The following is a 21,296-nucleotide window of genomic DNA, read 5'->3' on the forward strand; positions in this document are numbered from 1 at the left end:
ACAGCAGAGTCCAAAGTCCCAAGTTCAGCCCCACACAGTTATACAGTAACAATGCATTTAAACATCAGTATATTATACAGACTGGAGGATAAAGAGGAGAAGCTTGAGTGTCAAGGGTTACTATCTGTAATCCAGTATAGGAGTGGTACATTCAACAACACTGCTCCTGTGCTAATGGCATGTCTTGCCTCATGTGCACACACACAGACCAAGGGGCTCCAGCCCCAGCTGCTGTGCTCTACCTCTGCATCCACAGCTATGACTACAACCCTTCTCATTCAGAAATGTTTGTGTAAACTGCTGCTCACTGCCTCCCTGAAGTCCTCCAGTACTGCTATTCCAGCAATACAGAACAGGAAATGTACAACTGAGAAATGAGACTTGAGGGATAAAGTCAGCAGAAGGGAAGAATACAGAAATGCCTTCAGAATTGCAAATAATACATTTGCTTGTTTTGAGGGTATTTTTAACTTCAGGATTATTTATGTTTTTGAATTGTATTGGACTACTGAGATTTTTTCATCTGAATTTTAAACAAAACCTGAACCCCAACAGAATGAAGTAAAACCTCCCCAAGAGCCTCCCTGACATGTTATGGGCAAAAAATTAGGATTATGAGAGGAATCAAATGAATAGACAAGAAATCATTTAAAAGTAAGATTATCATCTGTCAATGGTCTCAAAGAGAAACAGGAAAGAAATAATAACACTTTCCAGAGCAGAGTATGATATACAGCATAGCCTAACAACAAGAATTTCAATCAAGATTTAGTTAGATCGTTAAGGCAATAAGACTGAAATTGAAGCTGTAGTCAAGAAAACTGTAGCAACCAGACCTGCTCATGCCAGCTTAAACCTGAAGGCAGCACTCGGTGCTGAAGGGTGGCTCCTCTTAGTCCAACAGCAACCAGAAATTCCTGCACAACAAAGTTGCAAGACTTAGTTACACGTGTTTCCTTGAAAGCCACTTTACACCTAGATTATGAAACAGTGTCATCCTTCTGCCCCCAAAAAAACCTCCTGGTGTCTAGAAAAACCCAGCTTCCCAATACATAAACCCTGGATAACACAGTATCATACTTTTTGCAACACGATAGTGTAGAAATGGCAGCTTTGTGGCGGTGGTAGGAAGGAAGGCTGCCTGTACATTCACTCTGGGATTCAGCAGAAATTACCAGGAATACTAACCCAAAATAGCTCACATGTGAGAAAATTGAACTCCCACAACATTTTGCTGGTCTGCAGAACCCTTATTTAGATACCTCAACCGACCTGTTTGCCACCACTATGCTAAGACGTCATCTTTCAGCCACACTAACGAATGCTACCGTCATTTTACCAGTCCCATTCCAAACAGGTAAGCAAAGGCTGCCTATTAAATGACACTGCTAGTTAACTGCAGTGTAACTCTATAGTTGTTCTTGCCTGTTTTGACACCAGAGAAACTCAACAAAAACAAACAAAAAAGGTCAACTATCCAAAAAATGCATTCAGTAAAGAAATAGCATAATCAGCAAAGTGAAGTATTGGAAGAATTAATAAATTAAGCTGCTGCTTAAATTTTATAATCTACCCAAAAGATTGTAACAGAAAATTATAGTTTGAAAATGAATATCTTAGAACATACGGTTTCTTCATCTATAACACTTCTAACTCCAAGTCTAGATGCCTCTATACAGAGATAACTCAACTTTATAAAAGCACAAACAGCACAAACCTTTGTATTGCTCTCTATTTTATCTGACTGGATTTTGACTGCAACAGTCAGCATACTTGGACTATCCACTCCTACACCATCTGAAGTAGTCCTACTAAGACCATCTTCTTCAGAAAAACAAATAGTAGGCTCTAACCAATGGGGACGTATTGTGCTGGGCAGTCGCACTTCAGAGGAAGGGACGACTCCATCTACCAAACCTGCAAAGAGATTTTGGAATTAATTATCAAAGCTGTTACTGATGAAGTGTTACAGAAAATTCTTTTTATGCTTAATGCCAACAAAATTATTTTAATTACCAAAGTTAGTCATGCACAACCAAGAGCTGTGAAGGGAAGATGGGTGATCCAGTATTCAAAACCACAGTTCCAGCTATAATCTTCAATGTGGCTACTAAAGATGGAGTTTTTTATTTGCCCAACAAAATAGCAAAGTTGAAATAAAGGACAGAAATCTCCTACAGATTACATGGAGGACCATGTGTCTCCCCTTCATTTTATGAGATAGTGCCAGGCTAACATCTAAACAAACAATAACTAAGCCTTGCACTGAAACATGAGTACCACTGATTCAGAGGCATCTGAGGGGGAAACCCGAAAAGGCTGAACTACATGGGGATTACCAGACACACAAAACCAGTAACATGTAGAAAGAGTGTATTTTCATAGTAAAGAATAGGCTGTAAAACTAATTTGCCAGAGGATCACAGTACCTTTAAAGACCAGTAGCTGTCTGGAAAGTTGGAGTTAAACTGTAACTAAATACAGCTATAATGAAGTTGCATTACTGTAGCATTTAGAACATTAGCCATAAATTATATTCAGTGTGTCAAATGATACACTATGAGAGAAAAGAGGAAAAAAATACAGCCTTTTTCCTAAAAAGTTTCAAGCTTAGTTAATTTCAAATTTAGTCCCAAAGCCACCTCAATCCCACCCCTACCTTGATGGTATAAATTGAGACTGCTAGAATGGACACAAACATAGTGTCTGTCCTCAAAGCCTTCATATTTAGTAACACTGAAAAGGGAACCACTGTTGAATTCAAACCAAAATTCGCCATATTTTCCTTCCAGTGTATTTCCATCATCCTGCTAAAGGAAGAACAGAAAAGATAAAATCATCATTTGCTGATAGTTTGCTGTGTTTAGGCAGTCTAAACTAACATAACACTTGCTACCAATGCATGTTTTCCTGCTTGCATTTCAGTTATTCTCACATGAAGCAAAGCAAACAGAATTTGCAAAATACTGTGTTGCATTACTGTCTAGTTATAGTAGTATGAAGATTACAGAGTAACTTGTAAAAACACTATCTCCTTCCACGTAAGTACATACAGCATGAAGGGGATCCATGATCAAAACAAAAAAAACTTGTTCTAGCCCCAGTGCCTCACCTTTACATCTGTGAATACTGACACTAATCCATGTGTCACATTTAGCAGAACAGACAGAAAGCTCTGTGAGTTTTTATTCTGTGAGTCAAGCTTTTTCCTTCTGCGTGAACGATAGTTCGGATCAACAGTGGAATAATACTGTAGTGTTTCTTCCTCAGATCCACTTTCATCATCTAACAGATAAAATGAAGAACAACTCATTCTCTAGATAGTATACATATTATGCCAATAACTCATTGTTTCTCCATTGGCAATGCAATTCAATTTCACACGTATTTTACCCAATTAAACAGTAATCTACCTTTTTTATTTTCTTGGTTTACGTTTTCCTCTAAGTTTACAAAATCTTTCCACTAACACCTTGATCACTTCAGACAATTATGCTTCTAAAGCACTATAGTTCTAGATGATTTATTAAGTGTATTACCATAATGAACTGCAGATTTAAATTGACTAAAGCTGTCTTTACTGAAAGTGTTGATGAGCTGGCTGGCCACAGATAGTCCAACACCATAAGAAAGGTTTTCAAATGTTTCTACAGGAGATGGAGCTGTGGGTTCCCACAACAATAAATCATTGCTGATCCTAGGAAGAAATACATTATCAGTACACAAGATATATGACTATATTCCCATTTTGTATTAAGTCAATCAAGCATAATTTCTTTGCAGACTTGAAATAACAAGATATCCATGAACGAGATAGAGAAAGTACACGAGCACAAGAAACAATAATATATTCAGGAGTAAGAGCAATAAAAAAAGGAAGTAACTTCTGTAATTATGGCATACACATATCAAAGTCTAACATATGATAGTGACACAAAGGCTCTATAAGTAGGTATCTATTAGCTCAGTAAGTTGGAGGGGGTGCTAAGAAACCCCTATTTTGATCACATCAATTTTCAACTGAGTTGCAAGAAATATTAATTCTTTTGATTTCAAGGGAGTATGCCTGTCAGGGTAAAGATATATGACATTCAGTACAGAAGTATTCCAACAGAATATTCAGTGGAAGGTTCTGCTTTGCCACTTTGGAAGTGAAAATACTCAAACAAAAATAACACCTATCAGAGACCAAAATAGATCAGCATCTCTCTGGCATATCACACAGCACAGTAACAATCTTGTAGTATTTTGTTGTTTTTCAGACAGCAAACTAACAGAAATAAATGGCAAACATCCATCTGTAAATTGGGCTCACTTTCTCTACATTTTTATAAACCTTTGTGAGCCCTACAAAACTGGATTTGAGGGCTTTTTTTCTGACTGCCTTGCAAGCTCTAAACTTTTAGATGGAAAGAATAAAATTCAGCTCAATTTTTTTAAGTATAATAATCTGTTTAAAGAAGAAATCAGAAAGATTAGAGCAAAATGAAACCATGCACAGAGACCTGAACAAAGTATTCACTGAGAGTCAAAGACTGTTTAGCTTCACTCCCTGTTCACAAAAACTGCCAAACACGTTTTAGAAGAGAGCTGCCAATCAGATGCAGACACAATGGTGCCATATTAACTTGGAAAAATATCTGTATAGCACTTTGTGGTTTTAAATAAACTATACAAATGTGTTCCTGCTATACGTGCTTAGACAATAGCTTTTATCAAAAGTGGCACAGAACTAAGAGTACAGGTCACGATAACCAAGCAAAACAATTACACTTGCCTGTTGTAAAGTTTTTCATAGAAGCTTTTGTTTGGTAATGTTAAGTGAATGTTTGGTAACATGAGTTCCAGTACATAATGAGAATTGCTAATTGTTTTATCCTGAAACTCAGTCATTTCAACTACATCTCCGGGCATCACCATCTGAAAGAAAAAAAAATCTTAAGTTTAAGGGGGAAAAAAAAAAAAAAAAAAACCAAAAAAAAACCCCAACAACAAAAACAGACAACCAAAAAAAAAAAACCCAAAACAAAACCAGAAGTGGAAGCCAGAAGTTGCATGTAAAGTAGTGAGAAGGTATTCACTTTTTCTATCACAAGCACAAAGCAATAACAAAGTTTTATAGTACCTCTTCATTTTCAAACATGACCCTACGAGAAGAAAATGGAGAAGGCTCTGGTCTTCTAATATCACAGACATCTTTCAAAGAATGAGACCCTCCTTCTTCTTCCTCTTGAAAGTTATTATCACCTTCTTCCTCCTCAGCTGCTATCCTCTCCAGAATAGAGTGCATAGCCAGAGGGTTTATTTTCAACACAATCCTGACATTGAAGAAGTTAGTGAGAATAAGTGAGATGGTTATAATGTTTATGTTTATGTACTGTCACATGTCCACTAGTTCTACTGGCTTCCCATTAAATACACATAAGACTAAATAGCTCAAAATCCAGGGACTTTTTTATTAGATAATAACATATTTTATTACCCAAAGCAATACTACTAAGAAGAAACTAACTTATACCCACCAAAGGACATGGAAAAGCTACCATCAGGTGAAAGAAAATGTTACGTGTCTGCTTTATTCAACTCCATCAGGTGACCATAGAGGTGACCTAAGAAAAACCTAGCACTCTCCCAAAATAAAGCTTGTTTCACTAGACCATTAACAGCTATTAAAAATGCTCTACTGCATGGTGTAACTTCTTAAACACTGTTATAGAAAATTTTATTTGTGCCATTATAAAAGAAAAAAATGTCCATATAAACTTGCTGTCAGAAAGCCACTGAATTTTGTGGCAAAAAATGTATACAGAAAATTCTGTAGTAAATCTAAAATTGCCTCTTTAAACATCTTATTACATGCTTCAGCTGCCAGGCTCTTCCCTTCAGTAAGTCTGAAGTACTATATTGCCTTGCATGGGATATAAGCTGCAATAATTCAGTCACACTAAAATTATTCTTACTATTCTTATGGCTTATATTATTTTGAGGCAAAACTCAGCTAGGATGGGCTGTTTGGTATTCAGTCATGAATGCAGGAGAAAAGATAAAGCAAAAAACTGGAAGAAAGTCTCAAGTCTCTAATAATTTACCTAACTTTCACTGAAATTTACTCAAGTCCATGCAGAAGTCATTATATATTAAAAACCATATTGCATTATTATAAATGTAGAATTTCCAGGCTTTCTTTTTATAAATTCTTGGAGTCTTTTCAATAGTTACATGCTCTTTCCTTGCAAATTATTTTCAGTCATTTACCACACAGGCATTCTGGATTAAAATTAGAAAAACAACAGTGCTTCCTTCATAAAAATTTAATCCATCCATATTAAAAGCACGAAAATTTATTTTACCGAGGCCAGTCAAAATTGTCTGATGATGATGTTATATCTCCATCTGTGCCACCTGACACCTGAAAAAATTTTACTGGTGTTTCTGCATTATCTTCTTCAAATGAACCTGAACAAAGAGAGATTTTTTAGAAATTAACAGAGGAATGACAACTGCTAACTCCAGGTTAGCCACTCCTCAGGCTGGAGTCTAACAAGACTAACTAATCAATGTTAAGCTTGCTAAGCTACTTAGGCAAAGTTTGTCAACTCTTCTTCCAAAAAATCAACTTTTAGAAACAAAAATTATTTCACACTATTTTCTAGATAGCAGTAGTTAGAAAATCAGATGTTTCTAATGCATAGATATCTGCATTTACATTTATAGCACCACTATATTTTGTCACAGCCTTGATTAAGGGCACAAAATGAGATAGCAGAGAAGACTGCAAATATAAACAAGTCTCATAGATTTATTACTTCAAAGATATAAGAGGTGTGAAATTATTAAAATTTTTCAGTTATCGTTATTTAGGGAATCAATCTCGGCATTGCAGCACTTTTAGGGTTGAAAAGAACCTCCGGATATTATCTAGTCCTACCCCTCTGCCAAGGTAGGGTCACCAAGAGCAGGTTACACAGGAACACATCCAGGGTGGGTTCTGAATGTCTCCAGACAGGGAGATTCCACAACCTCCCTGGGCACCTGTTCCAGTGCTCAGCCACCCTCAACATATAGAAGTTTTTCCTCGTGTTAATGTGAAACTTCTTGAATTTCAGTTTATGGCCATAGGTCCCTGTCCTGTCTCTGGGCACCACTGAAGAGAGTCTGGCACCATCCTCTTGGCACCTGTCTTTGATATATTTATTTACTTATGAGATCCCCTCTCAGTCTTCTCCAGACCAAACACGCCCAGCTCCTGCAGCTTCTCATCGGATGAAAGATGCTCCAGAGCCTCATTATCTTTGTGGTTTCCACTGGACTCTCTCCAGAAGCTCCTTGTCTTTCTTGTACTGAGGAGTCCAGAACTGGAGACACAGCCTCTCCTCCTTGTAGTCATGTTTGGACTTATGTTGGTATTTAGTACAGAACACAAAACTACAGTAGAGATATCATATCTACTCCAAAATTCAGGTGGAAAGACATTCCCTGGGTTACACGATATGAGAGGACCTTAATCGCAACTACATAGTACCTATGAAAATGAAAAAGGACTTTTGAATATAGTATTAACATTCTTACCAGTTAGCTCTTTAAAGGTAAGCTCTAATTTAACTTGTTCTGGAGTTGACCCTCCTAGAAATTCAGTTTTAAATTCCATATCGGTAAATTCAAGATGAAGAATCTCCTTCTGAAGTGACTTCTTAAACCATGGTCCTCTTTCCTGATCTGACCGTAGATCAGGTATTGGGAAGCGAACAGAGAGATTTAATGCTGGGGCAGTGACTTGGACTGAAACTCTACAGTTTGCAGGAGTATGTGAATCATCCAGAAAAACTTCAGTAAATGCTTTATGCTAAAATAAACAAACAACAAAACACAAAACACAAACCAGAGTGAATAAAGAACCCCTCTGAATCAGAGAAAATAGCATTAAAAGTGGCTATGAGGAAAGCTTTTGATGATGTAATATCTGAAAGTGAAAAATTTTTATATATCACAGAAAAAAAACATCTACTGCTACTGTTCTTAGGATATTTTTCTGTTATTGGTGTTGTAAAGATTCTACTTAGAAGTCTAGATTTTGCAGAGAATACCAATCTTTAAAAAAACCAGCTATTTTTGCAATTTTTTTTCTCCTCTTAAATTAGATAACAAGAGTACCAAACAATTCCCAGCTGCAGTTAGGAAATACTGTGTCTCAGACACTTGTTTAGAAATTGCTGTTGAAAAAATAGGAATTATTGTCATGTGTATTTGTCCCTTTCAGGAAGTCAGGGTGTCCAGCTCCTGTCACTTTCATGTCCTTCATATCCTCCCCTTTTTACTGATCATTAAAAGGAATCAAACTCACAAGACAATTACATTTACAGAAATGACCGATGTCTTACTTTTTTGTTTTTAAAAAGATTCTCCTAAATAGTTTTGAAAGCTTATTTTTCTGTAATCAGTAAATGCAGCAATAAACTTAGATAGAAGATTTTTGTTGCTGTGCAGAAAATGAGTTAATTGCATTAATCATTCCTCAAGTATTTTAAGAAAAGTCTTTACGTTTAATGCTATTGTGACAACCCAAACCAAGGTAAATAAGCTTCAACTTCTTTCTGCTGGTCTCAGATCACTGGAATGCAATGCATATGACCCCATTCTCCCTGTCACCTACCCCAAGAGCAGGTAATGCACAGCAGAGGCAACTGGGCTGCTTGCGACAACTAAAGATTTCAACATACAAGTGGAATTGTTAGCAACACTTTATATCACCTCCTGGAGATGATAAAGGGACAGATTAGGGATGAGAAGTCAGTCAAGATTACTTTTTTGTCCAGTTCTCCTTGCTTCAAGAAGCTGAGAACTTATGCAGTTTGTGAAGCATCTACCATTGCTTTTCAGTCTGTTTTCAAGCACACAATCACTGAATGCAAAATGAGACTGTCAGATGGCTACTGCTCTGTGTCAGAAATTGGAAAAAACCGAACCAACCCCAGCCAACCAACCAAACAAAAAAAAACTCTCACACTAAACAAAAAAGCACCTTAGCCACCACAAATCAATCAGAACCAGCAATCTCAGGCTTATTGTCACCCTGACTTCCTCCTGCAAAAAAAACCCCAGCAAGTTAATTAATCAATTTCACTTTAAACTTACCAGACTTATGTGCTTATTGTACGAAGCATACATGTGAGATGCCATCATCTCCACTGTAGTTAGTTTCTGGGGTTGAAGTAAGGAATTCAATCTGTCTACAATACTGATATCCAGTTCACAAAACACTGGACTTAACTTTATTTGTAACTCTGCTTTCTGTGGAACAGAACTGAGTCTTCCTTGACTACCCTGAAAAGAAAGAGAAAAAGCAGTAAAATCTTCAACACAACAGTGAAACAAATTATAAAAAGCAGGAGTTAAGAACTCTGTTTCACAGTTAATTTTCTGTTCAAATGAACCAAATTAGACAAAGGTTATTGTACAGAAACTTGGACTTTTTAATCTCCCACCTTACCTGAGGTCCTCTATTATCTAAATGCTTATAATGCAGCTGAAGGCATGGCATAGAATGAGAATCATTTCTTTCTTCAGAATGAAATGTCAGCAGCTTCAGAAAAAAATAGTTAAAAATGCTTAATAAATAAGAAGGAAAAAGTTGCCACAGGAAAATATATTTATGACATTTTACCTAGAACAGACAGGTAACCCCAAACTGAAGTCAGTAAACAGAGCCCCAGCTCAACTGTTTACTCAATCCACATATTCAGCTACCTTATTGGATGCCTCTGACCATTAAAAGGGCTGGAAGAATAACCACCACCACAAGAAACCTTTGCATTGCTCAACTCCATTGCTTGGTTTTTGGAAAACATTTACTTTAATGCCCAAACCATGCTAAGCATATTTAAAAGAAGTAGCTAACAAAGTTTGGCTATTCGGTGCTGTTCCTGTCAAGTATGACAGAAGCTGGGTTCACTATTTAAGCTCAGAATTAAAATGTAAATTTTATCTTAAAAATGTAACATATTAAAAAAAAAACCTAAGAAACATTTAAATTGCAATCATTTTGAAATCTAGCATTCCCAGTTATACAATCAACATTTCTTGTTTATGGAACTCCCTTTATTTTTAACATACCTCTGTATAGTGAGGCTGCATGGAATGAGAGTCAGTAGAAAAAAGGCATTCCAGGAACTCCATATCTCCAATGGATAAGTCAGTACTAAAACTTCGAGAGGCAGTTCTTTGTCTTTGCTCATAAGATACTTTGATGCCAGTACCTATAAACCTGGATCATTAATAATGAATTATTAAAAGCAGAAATCAATAACCATGATGAAAAGTCAAGACTTAAGTATGCAAAAAAAGGATCACTACAATCCTTTTAAAATCATTAGAACAACGGAACTTCTCCAAATATATGAAAATATCTAATTATAACAGATTTAGCAACAAAGACAATGAAGCTCATGTAACATAATCAACAATGGTCAACACAGAGAAATTTGTAAAGAATATTTTAAGCATCTAACCTGAGGTGCAGCTCATATAAAACTAACATCCTTAGATAGACAACAAAGCAGTCAAATGTCTCGCAAAGTCTAAATTACATACAGTAAGAAAAGGTATATACACCCTTAAATATTTTACTTCATACACTGTACTGGGATGGTAAAAAATTCTGCAAAAAAAGACTGTTGCCTGACTTCATTATCTTGTTCTCACTTAGGCTTTATCCCTACTGATACCATATTTTGCATTAAGTAAAACCCTAAGCTCCTTTAAGCAGTAATCACTATAATGGAATAACAATAGTTCTGTAAAACACAGCTATTTCTAAAGAAATAATTTACTCAATGATTCTTGACTCTCTAGACTTCTGTTGTAGAAACTGTACCTAATTTAATTCATCTATTAAAAAGCTAGATGATTTTAATATTTATTCTCCTTTCTTTTTTTGTTTTAAATTTTAAAAAAAAAGACATCTTGGACAACAGATGTCAAAATTCAAGACTATCTTGAAATTAATAAAGAAGTCTAATGCAATTCAAATATTAAGTGACACAACTCCTATGGAAATAAACTTACTTTATTCAAATTTACTTAAAATATATTTTTGTTAATTATATTTATTAATAAGCAAAGTTATACCTAAGGTGATCATGAGAACAAGCTTCTGCAAATACTTCTCGGAAGGACAGAAAATCTTCTGTTGAAAACTTAACTGGCTCAATCTTTTCTATTCGGGCAAAGAAATCCCGAGCCATTGGTGTCAATGGGTTAAGGTTCAGTGAACTTTCAGGTGGGGGTAAAGGGTCAATATGAAGTACAGACACTGAGAAAGTTCCAACTGCCAGTCTAAAAAGTAGCTCAGGTCTGGATTCATCCACAGAAACAGATCTGGATGGAATAGCTGAAATACAAAATTAAGTTCACGTAATTTTTCAGCAATAGCACATTTATAAAATCATCTTACTTTTGATTTTCATTTCTTTTTACCAAGTTGCTGCATAACAATTCATTTTCATTATTGTCTAGGGAGAACTATCTATCTGTTGTTACTTACATGTCCTTCTTAAGGAAGTCTGGTGAACCATATTGGCTGTTAGTGAGGAACCTCTTGGAGGCTGTAATTCTTGTTTGTTACGATCAAGAAAATCACCCCAAGTTGGTTGCAGCTAAAACAAAAAATATACATGACCTTAAATTGCAAAGAGTTGTTAGACGTTAGGTCAAACAAACAATAAGGTAAATGATCAAAAAACTCCAACATGCATAAACAATCAACAGCATGCCAATTCATGGAGAATTAGTGCTCATCTTATCAATGTGGGCATTTTTTACTTTGAGATATGCCTTCTAATTTCACAGGTTCTTAAAGCTAAAGTTGCAGTCCCCAGGAGCATATATTTTCTAGTTCCACAACTACTATCCATGGTTTTCATTAAGGAAGACATTAGGTACACAACAGATTTGGGAAAGATGGTGATAATAACGGCATAGTTTTTATATTGTGTGAGGAAACATTTAATACAATCATTTCATACATTATTGCCTGTGTAGTTTACTTTAAAAGAAAACCAAGTGGTACACATGCAGTAATTAAAAAGAAAATAAATCACAAAGCATCCTAAATAAGCCTCATGGCATTTGAAAACACATTTCCTCACTTAGTAGCCAAATAAATGAGAATAATTCCAATACCATTTCTATAGCAGAAAAGGAATACTATCAGCTCTAAACATTTCAATTGCTCTAGAATTTGGCAACAGTTGATGACATTGAAAAGAATGCAGCAATTATGCAACAGTTTCAGACAGAAGTGTTAATTTCTAAAAGATTCCAAATGCAGTTAATACTATACCACTGTAGTGCTCAGTGGAGATCCAGCCGGTGTAGTTGTGTATGTACTGGTTAAAGACAAGTCCAGATCCATGGTTGGAGGATCTCCAAGAGGTGGAAGGGAGGAAAGGCTGTGGGACATGTCCATTTCAGCCATTGAGAAGAAAACTTCTTCCTCTAATAGAGAACCACAGATAGTAAAGAGTTATTTACTAATTTAAAAAAACCCTTTATTTCTAACAGAAATATATTCTTAAGTCCAGAAATCTAACTGCTAGACAGAATAGCCAGCTAAATACATAATTTACACAAGTTTCAAGTTTTCTTGACATGAGACTAGTAGTGTCTATGGAGAGAGATTTAAATAAAAAATCAAAAGACAAAAACCCTCATGAATATTAAAACAGTTCAATATTTCATTTTCATATTCAAGCTGGTATAATTTCTATAAATTGATACATTCTACTTTTGACAAATCAAAGTATTTCACATTAAAAATAATTAGCAAAAAAGTAGTCACATAAATCAGATAAACACAACTATTATTCTAGATGAAATTTCCTCAACTGCACATTTGAAAAGATATCATGCTGTACGTGCTTTTAGCATGTTGCACATTAACATAAACTGAACGGCTTTATTGAAATACTAAATCAAGTCCAGCCTGATACCTAAACTAGTTATTTTTTTACTGAACTTTACCATTGATGGTATATAATCACTTTAGGTCAAAGTTATTTTCATACATAAATTGGTAAGGTTAAAAGATGAACAATCAATTTAAACAAACTTAACAAGAGGTTATTTGCTACTTTGTATCATTTTTTATACTTGCCACGACTAGAAGGCGTTCTGGCACTCTCTGTCTCATAGAAGCTTTGTTCAGATGATGCTCCTGCAGATAAAGACTCTTTCCTTAAATAACGTTTCAACTCCATCTGGATCCGATACTCATCCTCCTGTTGCATTGGCCGGTTCTTCCTGTCTTTATTTGACAATTCTATCCTGCTTAGACTCTCTGAATTCAAAAAAAGGACAGAAATCCTACTGTAATTTCCTTAATGGTATCCCTAAGAAAATTCAAAAGTTAATCTGAAAATGAATCATTGGTGCATATATTTGCATGTGTAGTTATATACATGCCTGTTATATATCAGATGTGTATATTTGTGCTTTTTGTTGGTTTGAAGGTTTTACTTGCTCAGAACAGATTACTCTCTCCTAGCATTTATTAACTTCACATCTGATTAAAATATTTCAGTTTTCATATATGCAGTGTGTTGGCATATAATATGCATACATTCTTCTTCTCAGCCAGCTTTAGGGACTAAGGCCACAACCTCTTAAAGGTTTTCCTATTAAGGAATTATTAAAGTTTCAGGTTTGAAGATGAGACACATGGGAAACTGTATGTAATACTTCTCCTGTTGTACAGAAACAATAAACACATCCAATAAAACAAGTATATCAGTATTAGAAGAATATTAAGCACCTACCCAGGCCATGACAGACCTTTCAAAAGATCAACGTAACAGATCTACCCTAACAAGTGTTGTTACATAAAATAGATGGGGGAAACAAACCAAAACACTCTCATACTTCTACTGCAGTAGCTGGAACACTGCTCTTAATTTTTCACAAATACAGACAAACAAACTCAATTACAATCTGTTCTATATTTTCTGTGCCTCTCACTAAAACATAGGACAGAGAAGCTAACTTCCTCTTGTGAAACAGAAGCTACCGGAACCAGAATTTGTTTGGTCTCCTGGTTTTCTCCACCTAGAATTTCCTTATTTCTTGTATTATTATATAGTCATGTGTCAAGCCTTATTTGTCAGGTTTTTTCATTACTAGATGTACAATTTGCAACTGAAGACAGTAAATAAACCACAGTCCTAACTCACAGCAGCTACAAACCATTTTACTAATATCAGATAAAAACTCATAATAATGTACCACCACAATTTTTTTTCAACTGAACAAACTTTTTTATCTTGCAAAAATTATTTTTTTTGTTTCTTGCAATTCATATTTAACTTTTACAGAATGTTCACTTGCCTGGTCCAGCAATAGCTGCTACCATGTCCAATAGAAGATGAACCTGCCTTGGTGACAGAAACAGGTGCACAGAATCTATCTGTCCATCTACATCCAACTAAAAAGAAAAGGAAAGAATGCTGTCAAGAACACTGAAGGAATTTTTCTTTACATGACTTGAAGCAATTATTTGGATAACAGATTTTTATGCTGGAAAGAATACAGTCATTCCACCAATATCTTCATCTTCTATACAACTAAAAACTTAATTTTGTGTTTCCTCCAACCTGTAGCTTGGCAGGATAAATGCAGATGTGCCACTGATTATTAGCTTAAAATGTGTTGGGGGTTGGGTTTGTTCCTTTTTTCTCTGGGGAATTTTTTCCCCACGGGTTGCCAAGGGGACCGGGTGTTGGATACTTGAGAGTGCTTGGCTGAAACAAAGAGATGGACAAAAGGTGGAAGGGGGAGATAACGCAGGAAAAAGACACAGCTTGAGGCAGCTGCGTGCTTTTCTGCTTCCGGCGTTCGGGAGGCGCGTGTCGGCCGCTCCTCGAGGATCTCAGCCGCCGCAAAGCACGCGGAGCAGAAGCTGGGCCCCTTTTCTGCCTCGCCTTCGGCTCCTTTGGCGCTGCTCCTCTTGCTGCAGCGTGACCCTGCACCCCCTGCGCTGCCGGGACATCCTGCCCCTGCCTGCCGGGACACCCTGCCATCCCAGCTACCAGCCCGAGACTTTTCCACTGTTCCAGCTTAGTGCTCTGAGGATCCTGCAGAGACACCGAAACCAAACTGCCCTGGGTTTTGTGAAACAAAGCCCTCAAAGTTCTTGGTACTGTTGTCGTTTGTCATTAATGCTGTAGTTGTTTGGTGGGGGGGGGGAGGTTTTTTTTGTGTTTGTTTGCTTTGTATTACATACTAGTAAAGAACTGCTATTCCTATTTCCCAAATCTTTGCCAAAGAGCCTCTGATTGTAATTTTACCTAGCAGATACCTGTCTTCCTAAACCAAGACAAAATGAATACACAATCTCATAACAGAAAAATACCAAGAATTCCATTAATCTCTTTTCTTTACTAATTCCCAAAGTAATCAAAAATATATTTAGTTTTACTTATTAATTAAGAGATATTCAATAAGCACCTTTTGAAATAAACCTTAAAACTATAAAGGTCTTCTGGTTTGTATATTTCTCTATTTCACACCAAGGAAAATGTTCTTTTACTTTTCAAGGACTCTCCTTCACTAAATAAACAAGAACAGTTTATGACTGACTAGAAAATACTGGACATAAAACCTTCTCTACTGCAGTAGAAACTTTATAGTTTCTATAAAATATGGTACACTATACAAAACAGGGCAACAGCCAATTTAAAAACTGGAGAGAAGAGGAATATATTACACAGCTTTACTTGTATACTCACTACCATGTCTACTTGTTTTTTGAACACTTAAATCCAATCTCTCTCTAACAAACAGGAATTCTCATTTAACAGATTTCAGTGTGCCTTGACTCATCTGGCTACCATAAAGATGTCTTTTTACACATATTTATTAGGTTAGAATATAAAGAATCAACATGAAAACTACGGCAATTCTGTTCCCCTGAGAATATCACACTTTTTCATATGTACTAGAAAAAAAAAATTATAGAATTATTAATTTAGTTAAAGACCAGGAAAGCACGACTAACCTTAGCTCCAGGAAGTACTTCATTTTGCTTCAATGTTAGGCTTAATTCCATTCTACCAATCAGCTTGCAGATCTGTACAGGATCAGAGGGAGTAATTTCTGGCAAGTTTCTTGTTAATTGCGGATGTGGTTCATAAATGATTTTTGGATTCCAGCTAGGTGAAAGCTTTGGTTCAGTTGCCTTAAAAAGTTACAGATAACAGAATAAGAATGTACCCCATTTCTTAACAAAAAAATGCAAAACACAAGCATTTCAAATAAGCCTACCACACAAATAATCACTTTACAAACTATAAAGGCAAAGGCATTAAAAACGTGTATTGATAACTGTGAAAAAACAAGGTACATGGAATGTGAAGCATTAGCCCTTTGAAAAAAGAAGAGCAAGTTTCCACAGAATAGTGAATTGCAGGCTTCTTAAATTTCTAGCTCTTAAAGCTGCAACCAGATTCCAGTACAATACATCTTAATTTCTACTCAGTCCTAAAGTCCATCTCCTTGTCTCTCCTCAAAATCAACAGGAACTGATTGTAAAACTTCCCAAACACAGATTTAAGTACAAGTTCAGCTCCTGTATCCTTCAGAATTAAACTAATATATTAGCGCATCTATCTATTCTTTTATCAATTCACATCCTTATATAATGTATTTATTTTTACCAGCTGCGTAGCTGAACACACTGGGGAGGACTTTGCCGATGCAGGAAACTCATCCCAGAAGAAAGAGACACCTGAGAGCTGCAGTAATTTGTGAGCAAAAGCTGTGGGCTGATGTACATTAATTCCAGAGCACTCATCTGCAGTTTCATCGCAGTACATAGTTCTGGGGAGGCAAAAGAAAGGAAACAAAGACAGTGGGTGCATGCAAACTCTTACTCCTCTTGTGCCTTTTAGCCTTTAAGGTTGTACACGGTCTCTCCATATTTTTACAGCGCTGTTCACTGTCATGAAATGAAAAACCACCACTCTTTGGAAATGGGTGGAAATCTTGACTTTTCTACGGGACACCACCAGAAAACCAAGACATGCTTCCAATATTAACATACCCCAGAGAACACATTAACTTGAAGTTTTTAAGTGTTTAAAAGCAAATGTATTTCATTTACAATTCTCAGTAAGCATCAGTTTTATTTGATGCTGACCTCAGTACTTTGCAAGAAAGTATGATTACACTCTCCCATAGATTGAAAATAATCTACAACATGTACAGTATTCATGTTCAAAGTAATTACAGAATTCATACAGGCTCTTTTGAAAGCTCACATTGAACCTAAATTTTTTTCAGGGCTTGGGTTTTGGGGTTTTTTTGGGTTTTTGGGTTTTTTTTTCAGGGCTGCACTTCTTTTTTCTAAAAGGATTTAAAGTGTCTTACTCAAAAGGGTCAATTCCCTTTACAAATTGCACACATGGTCAACAATATACACTGGCTGCTGAATGCCTAGGAAATGTTATTCATTAACTGTAGAAGTTGATGAAAATGTATATTGGGAAAAAACAGAACTCTTCTAATTTGATGGTTAAATAACTAGCATATACATGCTTAAAGGAATCTGAGTGAAGGCAATGCCCACTCAGCATTATAAAAGAGGTGCTCAAGAGTGAATGTCTAACTACATGCTAACTATATGTGTGTATGAATAAAATGTATTTCACAGGAAATGGCAAAAAGTGCCTTGGGAAAAAAAATCCACAGATATAAAAAGAAAAAAATTACCTTTCAACTCTGATTTCAAGTGCAGTTCCACTTTTAGAGTTTTCCGGCACATGTTCTATTCGTAATACAGTATCTAAAAAGGTAACTTTCACTCTTCTCAGAACTTAAAAGAGAAAACAAACAAACAAAAAAATACAGTGTAGACTATTAAGTCAAATTACTGAACAATTACTTTTGTAACCATATTAAATGGTCTTTGATTTTAAGCTCTCAGTATTTGTTTCAGTGGAAATTCAGTTGAGTTTAATAAGGTAACAAGACTTCAAGAGACAATATAAACTCCTATTAAATGACCAATATGTATATCCATAGCATACAACTGCTCTCTAAGGCTCAGATATTTGAGCAAGTGACAGTTCAAACCAAGTTTTCCTGTAGCTCAGACTGGATGATCCTCAAGGAAAGCAACACCTTCATTGTGCACCATATGTCTGAACTATTAAGCACTGCTGCAGCAGCATGCTGCCTGGACTGAGTAATTCTGTCTTTAAATGGGACATTAAACATGTCAGACATTTCTGCAGGAGGTTTCCCACCACATAATGTGGGCAAAAACCCTTAGTTTTGTCCACTTAGAAAAACCACCTCCAACAAAAAAAAGTTTCTGAAGTACTTCTATCAACATGGTGGGATTATGGAGATCCATACAACATAACAGGTCAGCTTTGCATAAACACAGCTGAAAAAACATTCTCAATTCCTCCTTCAACAGCATCATTACTAGCAATTGATGAATTACACAGCCATCTCCAAAACTAAGATATGTGATCAATCCCTCAGGCACAGATTTTTTTTTCCCCACTTCAAATTCATTTGTCCTGCATTTCTCTTTAGATTTTACAAGCAATGCTAACAAGTGAAAATTAGTCAGGTAAGTTATGGCAGTTGAGATGCCATTTTGTAAAACTGAGGCACAACATAAACCAATTAAATCTCAGATGTTAATTCAGATCTCAATAATTGATTCATACCTGTTTCAATAGTTTCTGCAAACTTCTCAAGTCCTTCAAAAGGCTGGGACCCTTCTCCTTGTTCATCTGTCAATTTTTGGCTAAGACACTCTTTTGCAAGCTGCATACTACTGGTCATAAAACTTGACCAATACATAGGCTCAGAACCAGATGCTGTGGAGTAAAATAAGTTTTAATAAATTAAATTTGAACTTCATGAAACTATAAAGACAAAACAGAGCAATACATCTGGCACATCCAGTAAAGAGCTTCAATGGTTTAGTAAGAAGTTATACTTAAAACAGAATAGACTTCACTACTTTAAAATTAATGTAATCTATTTAGACTGCACTGGTAAGATTCTAGTATTTGAAAACTCAGTATAAACAATATGAAAACAGGTAATCAACAGTGTAATCAATTTTCAGCAGTGGTTTAAGTAATTTAAGCAATGATACAATTTCTGAAGTTCTTTTACTATATTGATATGTTTTTGTAGGTATAATTGGCAAAATGAAGTTAAGTCCAATTTTTAAGAATTATTTCACAGTTTTTTATTCCTCTTGAAAATATCCTGCACATAGAAACACTAAGCAAGGTTTAAAATGTTACTTTAGCATATTATAACAGGTTTTAAATGCCTAACACAGACCTGACATAGTAAGTCAAACAACATAAAATCCAAGAGCACAGCAGGTATTAAGCTGAACAAGTTTTTCATCAGCCAGATTAACTTAATTGACAATGCATTCCTAAAAGCTAATGCCAAGGCCATTGTGAGCAAATACTATAAAACTGTGGATTAGAAAAGTTAATCAAATTCAACTACCACACTCCAGTATAGGCAGACAAAAATAAAACTAGCTCAAATACAAATATTTTCAACAGGCAAAACATTTCAGTTAAGCATTCAGGACTGGAAACATCCACACGGCAATAGATGTGTGGTAAAAGCAGCACCATGGGGTTTTTTTCTACACTATTTGGTCTATTACAAAGCACTGTACATCAAAGAGAGCTAACTGGACACAGGTGAAGAAATAAAAAGTATCTTCCTAATACTATCATTCCTTCAAAACAATAATCTTACATCAGAAAGTAACATAGCTCAAAACTTAATTCCACTTAAACAACTCAGGATGAAATGTAGAGTACATGTAAGCAAGGAAGTCATTTAAGGTAACTCACAAAAGATGAGAAATAGGTTTTATGCGTTTTTTTCTTCTTTTTATGTTTAAAAAAATGTTTTCTTCCACCTTCTCTATACTACAAGAAGGAAACCAAATTATAATCCTTCAGACATTCAAACAATTTTCACCACTAAAAATGCACTATTCTGTGTTCCACAGAATTTATGGAAGATTGATGACCAGTAAAAATTGACCAGGACAAATCTACACTAGATCAGTAACAAGCATATGGATACAGACAAGCTAGAAGAACTCAGACAACCCTCTCAGCATTATAATCAAAGCTAGTATGTATTTAGAGTACTTAAAAGTCATTATTTCACACTGCAATAGCAATTAAATTGTCATTCTCTAAACATACAAGAAGATGCATCTTTTAGCCTAAAGTAGACAAAGCCAGAATCTTCCACAACCTGCCCCCCCAGTCTTACACCATGGTGCTGTCCTGCTGCCACTCAACAGCCAACCACTAACACTGCCTCACAGCACTGCACAAACAACACCCAAAACCTGCAAAAACTCCTTCCCACACTTCCATTTCTACAGGTCTGAAATAGCTTGGAAGACATACAACAATATGAACATTATAGGCATTTCAAGTTATTTATCAGAGCAACAATTAATTGAGTTGACATCCAACTCACAAACACCTGACAGTTTCTTTTTTTTATTAATTCTCAGTCGTTAACGTATGGAAGCTAAATGACATTTTAAATAAGGCTAAGAATTGACTAAAGCAAGGACAGACTTTTGACTCTGGAAAACTGTAAAGAATCTCCTTTTCTAAAACCAAAAAATAAGCCTACCCAGCCTTGGTCTTGGCCTGAAGACCATCTCTAATCCTTTCACTTCTAATGCACAGTTATCCTGCAGCAACGACCCCCACGGGACTGATAAAGAAATTGATTGGATAAATCCATCTGTGACTTCCAGAGGTGCATCAGCAGACTCCAGGATCTCATTAAGACACTAGAAAACAATAAAATAAAATTTAAAAATCGTAACGTTTTTTAAAAGCACATCCATAATTTTGCATCTATCAAACAAAATACTTTAACACTACTAGAAAACTAATTATACTCAGACAAAAAGAAAAAAAATAGACACTTTCAAGCATTTCAATTCCATTGCAATTTCACACTACCTGGCTTTCAGAATTGATCTGTGGTGGCTGTATATAAAAAGCAGATGCATTTTTGCACTTTACAAAAAAAAAAAAAATCTGCTAACTTACTCTTATAAATACTAGAATATTAATAAGTTAATCTGTTCTTTCTTTGGCAGTACTTGAAGAAAACTGAAAACAGGCTGAAAGTAAAAGCACAAAAAGTACCTGGTTTCTATGACAGGAGTATTTTGTAGCATGTAATTTCAGTGTAAAGTTTATCTTTGATTTCTC

The 21,296-nt window shown here is 35.7% G+C and overlaps 1 protein-coding gene across 2 annotated transcripts in view; it reads right to left on the bottom strand.

The window, feature by feature from the left end:
• ATG2B (autophagy related 2B) overlaps window positions 1–21,296 on the bottom strand; it is a 46,770-nt gene that overhangs the window by 21,827 nt on the left and 3,647 nt on the right. For both annotated transcript variants that reach the window (XM_066188755.1, XM_066188754.1), the window contains exons 2-23: window positions 20,704–20,866; window positions 18,729–18,881; window positions 17,758–17,860; window positions 16,704–16,866; window positions 16,046–16,225; window positions 14,377–14,473; window positions 13,151–13,333; window positions 12,338–12,492; window positions 11,540–11,651; window positions 11,125–11,386; window positions 10,111–10,261; window positions 9,488–9,580; window positions 9,133–9,321; window positions 7,570–7,843; window positions 6,351–6,456; window positions 5,126–5,318; window positions 4,778–4,920; window positions 3,540–3,697; window positions 3,113–3,285; window positions 2,660–2,810; window positions 1,718–1,917; window positions 837–917 (exon numbers count right to left, since the gene is read on the bottom strand). In XM_066188755.1, coding sequence (XP_066044852.1) covers window positions 837–917; window positions 1,718–1,917; window positions 2,660–2,810; window positions 3,113–3,285; window positions 3,540–3,697; window positions 4,778–4,920; window positions 5,126–5,318; window positions 6,351–6,456; window positions 7,570–7,843; window positions 9,133–9,321; window positions 9,488–9,580; window positions 10,111–10,261; window positions 11,125–11,386; window positions 11,540–11,651; window positions 12,338–12,492; window positions 13,151–13,333; window positions 14,377–14,473; window positions 16,046–16,225; window positions 16,704–16,866; window positions 17,758–17,860; window positions 18,729–18,881; window positions 20,704–20,866 — 3,483 coding nt within the window. The remainder of the gene's footprint in view (window positions 1–836; window positions 918–1,717; window positions 1,918–2,659; window positions 2,811–3,112; window positions 3,286–3,539; window positions 3,698–4,777; window positions 4,921–5,125; window positions 5,319–6,350; window positions 6,457–7,569; window positions 7,844–9,132; window positions 9,322–9,487; window positions 9,581–10,110; window positions 10,262–11,124; window positions 11,387–11,539; window positions 11,652–12,337; window positions 12,493–13,150; window positions 13,334–14,376; window positions 14,474–16,045; window positions 16,226–16,703; window positions 16,867–17,757; window positions 17,861–18,728; window positions 18,882–20,703; window positions 20,867–21,296) is intronic.

The sequence above is a fragment of the Chamaea fasciata genome, unplaced genomic scaffold (assembly GCF_029207755.1).
Source record: "Chamaea fasciata isolate MVZ Bird 193981 ecotype frontalis unplaced genomic scaffold, bChaFas1.0.hap1 SCAF_7, whole genome shotgun sequence".
NCBI classification, from domain to species: Eukaryota; Metazoa; Chordata; class Aves; order Passeriformes; family Sylviidae; genus Chamaea; species Chamaea fasciata.